Below are 11303 nucleotides of genomic sequence, written 5' to 3' on the forward strand. Positions count from 1 at the left end.
TGTTCAATACCATCCATAAACATACGTCATGAGGGTCTAAGGAATTGCTAGTAAAATATACCCATCCACGAAGTACAGATAAATACAGTTACAACAATTGAGCAATATGCTTTAGCAATATTCCAGCAATATCACGGACAGGGACCACCAGAAATGGGCTTCACACATTGTACCCATGTTGGGGAACCAAACCCGGGTTTTCGGCGTGACGAAAGCAAACACTTTAACCACTAGGCTCCCCACTGCCCCTCAGTTAAACAAAGTCATAAGGATCACTAAGTATAGTTCCTTGGAACCATTGTACGTCATACATATACTGAGATGTACAGCAAGTGGCGAAACAAGTCATGTCCAAAACAATTATGAACATCCATCATAACTTTATAATGTTTAAGATTGATTCATATTTGTTTGTCGCTTAACTATGCACTCTACCGATATCATTTTATGATAATTTCATCTGGGTATATGAGCAATATCTCACACAATCAGAATCAGTAACATGCTGTCGACAAACCAATCTGGTCACCTCTTATTGCAATTATGGACATTTATAACCCTAACACCTCACGATTATCTGAATGTTATAATGTGTAGTAGTTTGTAGCTTGCTATTGCCTGACTGTTAACCTTGTTCTGTCTGAGATAAGTCAATATATTCACCCTGACGCCTCACGATTATCCGAATGTTATAATGTGTAGTACTTTGTAGCTTGCTATTCCCTGACTGTTAAAGTTGTTCTGTCTGAGATAAGTCAATATATTCACCGGTAAATCCCCGCGGCACCATCCTCACCATCGGCATGACGTCCGAGGACAGAGATACATGGGTGAAACCCATCTCCTTGGCCAGCTGACCAACCTGTCTCTCATGGAGGTCACAGCTGAAGAATATATACAACGCGAGTATAAACATAAATGTCCCGAAGACACAGACTTGAGAGAAACGTGTGTAAGAGTTTGAGGTAAAGCTGCAGTGGATCAGTCATATTAACATGTATGGTCCTGACAAACCGTTAAAAATAACAAGGGGTCATCTGGATCTAAACCTACGATGCATGACTAAAGGAGGCAATACAGTACAGCAAATAGTGGCAACCTGACCAAATAGTAGCAACCTGGCCAACTGGGAAATATATGTCCCACCTGGTCCAAATTATTATTTGGTTTGTTCGTTGTTTAACGCCTCACTCAGGCCAAACGAAAAAAAATGTTGTGGTTCCGATTACACCTCTTTAACATTTAGGGAAGGTAGGTAGGAATTCTTCTCTTTTTTAAACATTTTTTTTAGAAGTAAAGTTTGAACTAATAAAACATTTATCAATGTGTAATTGCTTATTCAATCAAGCTAGCGGCCATCATGTCGACTTTATTTATCAGAATGACCATTGTCCGAAAAAACAATGGTATCTGAAAGCTTTTTTTATGCATAACTCTAAAATATACTAGGGTCAGTACCAGAATTCAAGGGTCGGTCGGAACCACAACTTATTTTTTTAGGCCTCAGCAATATTCCAGTTATATGGTGGCAGTCTGTAAATAATCGAGTCTGGATCAGACAATCCAGTGATCAACAGCATGAGCATCGATCTACGCAACTGGGATACGATGACGTGTGTCAACCAAGTCAGAGTGTCTGACCACCTGATCCCGTAATCACCTTTTTACGACAAGCATGGTTTGCAGAAGACTAATTCTAACCTGGATCTTCTCTGGTCTCTCAAATTATGAGGATAACAGACTACATGTTAAATAGCTGCATGCATGAAAATGTTGACAGTTATTTTAGTTTTATGGAAATGAGGAGAATATTTATTTGTCGGGCAATTTGTCCTGATTTTAAGAAAGAGTTGTCTTTCTTTGCCTCAACTGTGCTCTCAAGTTCAAATTAGCATTCTGCTTATGAAAACAAAATAGAAACACAAAAGACACATGCTTTCATTTTATGATCATATTTTGTTGACAAGTTTGTTCACAGAGGCAATATTTATTTATTCTCTAGCCCACTGAATCACACATCCACCCATCCACTCACTCACCGACTACAGCTACTCACGTGTAGGAGTGCGTGAACACTACGGCCAGACTCTTGATGCCCTTCTTCAGTAGTTCCTGGAGATCAGCCTTAAGTTTGTCCACATTCACCTCCTGCCAGATCTCCAGCTAATCAAGGATAAGTGACATTGAAGGAGAACTGAGTTCTATGGATAGTCAGCTTCTTTATTGCAATGAGCTACACATTTTGGTGTAGGTACTAACACTGTTATCACTTGCTTGATAACAGTGTTAGTACCTACACTAAAACATCGCACTCATTGCAATAAAGAAGTTGACTTGGTTCTCCTTCACCTATACAACTTCTAAAATGCCTTCTCAAAGAAGTTAAGTGACATTGTTATTATCTTTGTTTGATGATTTCAAATCAATTCAAAATCTGCATGTACCAGACAAGGAGATTATCGTTGTGTTCACAATACTCCACATCACAGTAAGGTACATGTTCCCACTTGGTACCCATGTATGAAACCGAACACAGGTTTTGATGTGAAGAGAAAAAAAAATATCCACTAGCCTTCCTCACTGCTACTACTTCAAGTAAATGACGTAACAACATAGCAGAAAATAATATTCAGATATATGATGTCACCATAGGAGTGAGTGAGTTAAAATTTAGAGTCACATCCGCAATATTGCAGCCATATCATGACTATTGTCAGCATAGGAAATGATAACGGACACAATTCCATTATTTGTATTTGACTCTGTCTACCGACCTGTTCACCTGTGGTTCCCATGACCTTCTGACATGACCTGTTGACCTGACACACGTCCTGCTGCAGGACCAGCCTCTCCTCCACCTCCACCACCTCCTCGTACAGCTTGTCGGGCATCACGATTTTCTGAAGTCACATCAATCTCATCTTCACTCTGGACATCACAGTGACACATCATCACAACCAAACTTTCAACTTTCACTGACTTCAATGGTAAGATGATTCCGGAAAACAAGCCAATATCTGATCAAGCCTCTGTAGTCAACATGCTCATCTTCAAATTAAAGATCCAAGCTCATTACTGTGCAGAGAAAAAACATCTTAACATATCCACTGTTTCAAAAAAAGATGCCACCCTGGGAGAAATTCACAATTTATCCATTTTCTGGTGCACATTACTCAATTAAATATGAAAGAAAGCCCTTAGTTTCAGGAGTCCATCTGAAGATTAATCAATATGTCTTCGTCATGTAAATAATTTGTTTCGGTGCCTCGTCAAATACATCCATAAAACTGTATCACTAAAATGATCATCAGTTAAAACTGATTCTAATAATCGAAATGAAGATACAGTCAAATCCCGATGAGTCGAATCTCTGGGGACCAAGTAATACATTCGACTTATCGATGAATTCGAGACATAGGTATGTCTATGAGGGTAGAAAAAAAAACATGATCCAGTCCTAATTCCTCCACCTAAGCATTTGTTTACCTAATGATTTCCCTATCACTAATAGGGGCACCTTATCAGTTCCAGTCTGATAGCACAGACAGTGACTTCCGTAAAATCACTAATCTGCCTTTTGAACTCACCCGTCAATGGCGGAAAGGTGTGAGCTGCGCTGGTTTGTTAATTGGATCAGTTTGCTACACCAATCAACTTCTCATTGACTGACTTCGGCTTATGTATACAAGATTGCTGTTGTTTGAATCTCATGGGACCAAATTTCCTTCTCGAGTCATCGTGTGTATTTATGAGACGAATTCGTGTAACCGGTATTCAAATGATGACAACTATAACAGGGAATGGTCGGGACCGACAGGTACTTCGAGTTATGCATAATATTCGAGACACCGGCATTCGGGCTCATCAGGATTTGACTGTATTACCATTTGATCATTACTTTGTAATTGTAGTTCTGATATGACAATATTTCAATAGCTGCTTTGGATGTTTCTACGATTCTTAGAAAATAACACTGAAGACCACAAGTGAAACTTGTCATCTTGAGATGGTATTTCCTGAAATTTACATGTTAAAGAGGTCATTCTCAACGCTGTCTCAAGTGACAGATAATTTTGATTAAGTAATTTGAGACAAGGCTAGATTGTATGTATATATTCTGCAGTTAATTCTTAAACTTTTACACATAACCACAGACAATATATAATTTACCAGGTCAAATATGTGCGGCCTGGACTGGTTGCCGATATGGAGTAGATCTCTGAAACCCTTGGTGATGACGAGCGCCATCCTCTCTCCCTTCCTCTCCAGCAGGGCGTTGGTTGCCACCGTCGTCCCCATCCGGATCCAGTCTATCAGAGACGTGTCTATCGGGGAATCTGCTGGGCATGGCTTTCCTGTATACTGGAACATATTCATAACGGTAAACAACATTGTTAACCTTTGGTAAAAACAATCAAATGTGTAATTCGATGTGTAATTGTCATCAGACACCTACAGCTGATATAGTGTTCCCCCTAGGCACATTAAGGAGGGCGCTACGCCCTGCCCTTTGATTTTTGCCCTTTTGTTTTTGCCCTGCCCTTTTCGCCTCAATCCCAGTTTTTTTTCCAGCTGAGCTTGATTTTACAACAACCCGTGTGTATTTTCCGGATTTTATTAAGGACAGAGTTCTCTCCCTTTCTAAGGGAGACGCAAAATTGTTTTGATAATGATTAGAAATTGGTATTTAAACCATGGCGAAGTCAAAGGTGTTTAATTCGCTTTACAAATCACAATGCCTACCAAGGAAAGAATCAAAAGGAAAAGAGAAGAAGCAGTGAAGGTTGAAGCAAGGAAGTGTCAGATGTCTGTATCTTTGATTTTTGACACCTGCAGCAATGGTTTTACACTTATGCTCCAGATATGAGCTCTACCCTCATTTTCAGTAAAAGTCCATTTGTCACCATAGAAAGAAACAACATAAGAAACCAGTCATCCGAAATTATCAAAAGGCATGACTTCACCATTAGACTGATTTGTGTAGCAAGTTTCAATTGTTAAGGGGTTCTGCTCACAAAACAGACAATGGACTGGCAGAAGGACAGCACACATTGATCAGTATATCCCTCTTTCATTCCAGCAACGGGGGAGGTGGGGTAGCCTAGTGGTTAAAGCGTTGGCTCACGCTGAAGACCCGGGTTCGATTCCCCACATGGGTACAATGTGTGAAGCCCATTTCTTGTGTCCCCTGCCGTGATATTGCTGGAATATTGCTAAAAGCGGCGTAAAACTAAAACTCAGTCAGTCAGTCATTCCAGCAACGTAACAAAAGGTGTTATCACAAGCACAGATATGTACTGACTGCTTTAAAAGATCCTGATGATCTTAATCGAATATAATGCAGTCCATGTACACTCGTCATATGGAGAAACAAGCATGTCAAAAGTTCAGCTGCCCCCCGCCTGTCAGTTTTAGAGAAGAAAACATTTACAAGGTAAATATCCGCCTTGAAAGACTGCATGAGTATGATCAAAATAAGATCAGAGGTCGATCAGAGAAATGTGTCCTACATTTGATGAATGCTATATTTCTTCTTCATTGAACAAGCAGATTTTACCATAGTTTCCCATTAATGTTCAATACTTTCCAAAACCATAAATTTATCTGAATACAATGTATATGTATGGATTCATATAAAACACATTTTCTAACTGAAATTAATTTGAATGAGTCTTACAATTTCCATCCATCTGTTCATGCAATTTTTTATATAAACAAACCCAGCCTGGTTTGGTCCCTGAGTAGTAGTACAATGTGACATGACTATATTATCAGTATTTCTACATCAAAACACTGGACAGCTGTAGAAACAGCATTTATCCATCCAATTACACTGCTCATTAACCTAGTGATGTTTCACGTTCCATCACATAAGTTACAGCTTGTTTGGGAATTGTGGAAGTGACAGCTGGTTTATTCATAATAATTTTGTGTATACAAAAATGTATAAAGAGAAGACGAAAAATAAATACGTTTTTCCTGGTAGAATTAACCACAGCTGAGTTTTGTGACAGTTCGTGGAGTTACAAAGTAGATACGTTGAGCCCCAACTGTACACAAAGAAGTGATCATATTCAAAGACACCTATATAACCTTAAATGGGCCCCTTCAGATTCATTCACTTTCTGTATCCAGGATAACGCATTCAGCCTACGACTCAAAGAATGACGTGTATATACATTTGGACATATGCGATGTTCTCCAATCTATTAAGTAGATTCATACAAATGCCATACATAAATTTCTCTTAACCAAATGAGCTAAACGTCTATATCGAGATATTTTAACATTCCGGTGCATATCCCTAAACGAGCCTCAATAAGTTTTTGGAGGATAATCACCTCTTCCAGAATGCGCCTGATGCCTTCCCTGGGTGCGTCATCGTAATTGGCGGGGTCCTCCGACAACAACTTCAACACCCGAATCTCATTATTCGGACATCGGGCCCATACGTCGGTGAAGGTGCCCCCACGATCGATGGCAAATTGGAACGGTGACGACATTGACACTTTGTCAGCCATTTTGCCAAGTACTAAGTGTGGTTATCTCCCCTGATTCAGATTCAGATTCAGTGTAAGTAACTGAAACATATGTCACGCGTTCAAAGGCTCCGAGCACGAACTCGGCTGATGAGACATGTTCAACACGTGTCAGGAACGTATTGTGAATGTCAAATAACAATAATGAATGCATAAATATTGTACACACATGTTTGAGAATTTGTTTGCAAGAGAATAGGAATGCAGTGTTCATTACGTATACAGGTATTTTATGTGAATGCATATAACATTAGGAAAGGGATAAAGGATATAAATGTCATTGTTTGATTGGCATTCTAAAGGTTGATGAGTAAATAATCAACCATACAACTTTATGTCACAACCAGGTCCAAAATTAGATTCTCTCAGATGCAATGTCCTGCTTTCTGAAGGTGAAATGATTACATTTATGTAATCTCTAACTTTGTATAAATTTTATTTTTGCCTGCTACGTTTAACCACATTTTTTTCATGTGTTTTTAAAAAAATTCTTTGTTCAAAATTGTAGCATCTGTGCATAATGTTCTGAACAAAACTTTATAAATATGTTTCGACATATCTGTATATATGCAAAACAACTGTTTTGTTCAGTTTAAGTATTAATATACAATAGTTGTATTATTAAATTCATTTGACAGTTCAGATATTGCACGTGGAATTTTCATCATATAGATGATATCTTCGGGTTTGTTCAAAATTACTCACTCAATCAGTTTACTCATTGCAACTTAACAAGATAAGTCAGTCAGAAAGATTGATATAATTTGTGATCAACTATGAAATTAACACATTTACAGTTCCAAGAAAATATCAAAAATGATTTTGTCTCCATTATACACTTTTAGCTGTGTTTGAATTTCCTCCAGTCTGTCTTCCTAGAGTAGATACCTATAGTGCATGGACTTGGTATCACATGTGTTGCCACACCAATTAGACGTTCCTTTTTAAAGTCAAGTCTTTTGTTCGTTTAATTATTAGGAATTGCACAATATGCCTTCAGTTTATAGGGTTCTGGGCAGTGGATGTCATTGCCCTGTATTCCTTATTTTATTTATTAATGCTTTTTGTAATAATATGTAATTAGGTGTATCATTCTGGTCAGATGGGCTGCCCGCCATCATTAATTGAGGTGTGGATTTCAGGGCTGCGGTGAGGGTATGTGACATTAAAAAAAGTGTTATATCAATACTTTGATGTACAAAAAATAATCTGTGAAAAAAATCTTGGGGGCAGTTGGCCCCTTGGGCTACCTACGGCCCTGACGACGATGTAGTTTTTACGTTACTCTTGCTTCTTATGGATGTGGGGTAGCCTTGTAGTTAAGGCGTTCGCTCGTCACACCGAAGACTAAGGTTCGATTCCCCACGTAGGTACAATTTGAAGCCCACATCTTCATATTGCTGGAATATTGCTAAAAGCGGCGTAAAACTAAACTCACTCTCAATGACGTAAGAATCTATCAAAACATCGCCGAATGCGAGATAGATAAACTGTTATCCACCAAGATGTTTTTATCGGTATTATGGTCATAAAGTTCAGAAACGTGTGGGTATTTTATCTGACGTTTCATTGCTTCCTTTGGCAATAACATGCAATGAATGATTGTGACCAACTCACCTACTCCGTTTTTCACCACAACATAACCAACATATAGGGCAACGCAGATATCACGAAAACTGAGCACTATTGACCGTCTACTTTCCCGTGTGTTGTCATTACAGAACAAGTTAACCCGTAATGATCCGGGATAAAATTGGTCTAAAGCAACTCGTGTATGTATGTCGTTAAACGCTTGTGTTTGTCTTGTACCAGTGTATGTATAAGTCAAAAACCCAGCCAGACATCTGGGCTGGTAACTTAAAAAACTTTCCAGCCCAGAAGAGATTTAACCAGTCCTTCTTAAACACCAAATAGACAGTGCCAGTGGATACGTTATTTGAATATTTTTTTCACCCGTCCATCGGGCTGGCTAGCTGTAAAATTACACCGTCGGACGGGCCTTATTTTATACACTGCTTGTACAGACTCAATTATTTTCAGACGACCGTCATATACCGTATAGCTTGAAAACATATATAGCTTAGCAACAAACAAACAAAAGCATGACAAATTAATAATTCAAATAGAAATCTCTCACCATAGCAATTTCTCTAATGCGACACCCTTATTATCGTTAGACTGGCAAATAAGCGTAACAAAAGTCTAGGCAATAGAGTTCTCAAATCTTGTGAAAGATTTTCAGTTTTTGCCGAAAATGTAGTGATTATCATCGTTAGTGCTTCACATGCATCGTGGGACTGCACTACGTTCGTAAGAAAGGTATGATACTTTACGGGTGACAACTTCTTTGTCATAAGATGATGCGACGTTTCGGTGTATAGGTTCTTATACCGTTGTCAAGAGTGAAATGGCTTGCTTGACAACGCTATAACAACACGTACCGAAACGTCGCATCATAGTATTATAAAGAAGTTGTCACCCGTAAAGTATAATACCTTTCTTATTATTCGTTAACTTCTGAAATGCCAATAAACGGTGCACTACGTTCCTTCATAATGCTGCGTTTATACACTAGGCCACGATTATGCCGATCGGACGCGAACTACAATCCGTTTGATTTCATTTGTGACCTATGAATTGCTATCTAATAACTGCAACAAAACCAAATTTGGCACAGTCACATGAAATCGACAGACCAACTCTGATGATTTGTCTCACAATTTTGGACACCCGAATAAATATGTAGTTTAACGAACGATCATTATTTTGTTGACGCTTTTCGCATTTTTATTTTATTTATAAATTTATTTATTTTATTTTATTCTATTTATTTTTTTATTTTATTTTATTTTATTTTATTTTATTTTATTTTATTTTATTTTTATTTATTTATTTATTTTATTTTATTTATTTATTTATTTATTTATTTATTTATTTATTTATTTATTTATTTATTTATTTATTTATTTATTTATTTATTTATTTATTTATTTATTTATTTATTTATTTATTTATTTTTTTTGGGGGCGGGCACCTGCTGGGTGTGCGAGTTGCACGTGTGAAGTTGAAATTTCACTACACATGCTGGTTGATTACCTGGCTTTTCTACACATTTTTACGTTTGGATATCTGATCATATACGCTTCAATGAAGATCTGCTGCGAATATTTGACGATCTGTAGCTAGCGACTTTTTACGATCATCACGGCGATTAAACACGATTGTGACACGATTTTCGGACAGCATGAGTTACTTTGGAGCCCTTTCCTTTCTTCATATTTTACAATGAAAATGACGATAACATAGTGTGATAGGGCTTGCAGTTGGATCACTATGAATTTCCTCTGGCAGCGTGACACAATTTATAGGAAATCACACCAACGCACCAGAACGTGTCGCAGCACACAAGGAAGCGTAAAGAGATGGTGAAACATCGTGGACGTTAATGGTAGTACGGCGTGTTAAAACGTTCATAGAAATGCATTTAATCGTATTAGATCGAGATAGGTTGTGAACAACATGACACAGGGCAGGAGATTTTAATATAATCGAAATAGATTGTAATATATTGTAATAGATCTTTGTAGAATCGCAATAAATCTTGGTAGAATAGTGGGACAATGGGAACTAACATCTGATACTCGTTATTACAATGTATTACGATCATCCGGACACGCCCCATGGCGCTTTTTCACGCTCTTATTCGATTTGTTCCGATGCCCTCACTCTACTATACGTGGTACTTCGTTCTGAAACGATAGCTAAGAAAATCGGCACGATCGTAGCAAAATATTAAACATGTTTAATATTTTAATAGATTAAACATTTTAATAGATTAAAATATTAAACATGTTTAATATTTTGCCAAGATTATAAAGAATTTAATGTTGAATTCATTGGTGAATGTGAACGTCATTTTGCGTGTCTTACACGATTCAAGGTCAATACCAAGCGTAACCTCACTGTGAGTGTATGACAGTCAGCACTCTCCTCCTCATACCCCCTGTCAGCCTCCTGATCCTCTGAAGGAGCACTCTACGCCATTCCTCGTGTAAAGCAATTTCCAATTGGACCAGGTTCTTTTAAGGAAGATCCCTTTGTTGCACACGACGAGCAATGTCCCAGATATGCTCCAAAGGTTAAGGTCGGGGCTCATTCAATCGTGAGATATGTAACTAAGTTCTTTGTGTGCATTTTGGATTACACTTTCTCAGTAAGAACAGTATAACAGTAGGTTAGCATTACCATTTTGAAGATTACTGAAGATCACATATCAACAACTGAATGTATGATTATCACACTTATATTATTACTATTATTACTACATATTGATAAACATATAATAAAACATATTATATATATATATATTAGTTTGCATGTTGTTATTTGAATTATATCTATGGCCCTTTTGACTTTCCCTTGGCCCTGGGGCGGTGTGGTAACCTTGTGGTTAAAGCGTTCGCTCGTCACGCTGAAGACCCGGGTTCGATTCCCCACATGGGTACATTGTGTGAAGCCCGATTCTGGTGTCCCCCGCCGTGATATTGCTGGAATATTGCTAAAAGCGGCGTAAAACCAAACTCACTCACTCTTGCCTAACTGTGAAGATGATGTTGTTATTAGGTGGTTCATGACTGTTCATTCTCCGGCTGCATCTTTGTATTGCTAAAAGCGGCGTAAAACCAAACTCACTCACTCACTCCCTTGGCGCTTTTGACTTTTCCAGTTTTTGCCCTTTTGACCTGTTCCCGATCAGGATATCGA

General features: G+C 38.1%; 1 protein-coding gene across 1 annotated transcript in view; it reads right to left on the minus strand.

The window, feature by feature from the left end:
* Positions 1–6529, minus strand: part of LOC124259378 (5-oxoprolinase-like) — a 37842-nt gene extending 31313 nt beyond the window's left edge. The window contains exons 1-5 of the mRNA XM_046693503.1: positions 6342–6529; positions 4171–4362; positions 2775–2900; positions 2057–2163; positions 769–884 (exon numbers count right to left, since the gene is read on the minus strand). Coding sequence (XP_046549459.1) covers positions 769–884; positions 2057–2163; positions 2775–2900; positions 4171–4362; positions 6342–6521 — 721 coding nt within the window. The 5' untranslated portion in view covers positions 6522–6529. The remainder of the gene's footprint in view (positions 1–768; positions 885–2056; positions 2164–2774; positions 2901–4170; positions 4363–6341) is intronic.
* Between the last annotated feature and the right edge of the window lie 4774 nt (positions 6530–11303).

The sequence above is a fragment of the Haliotis rubra genome, unplaced genomic scaffold (assembly GCF_003918875.1).
Source record: "Haliotis rubra isolate DU_JTF1 unplaced genomic scaffold, ASM391887v1 Scf72, whole genome shotgun sequence".
Lineage (NCBI taxonomy): Eukaryota > Metazoa > Mollusca > Gastropoda > Lepetellida > Haliotidae > Haliotis > Haliotis rubra.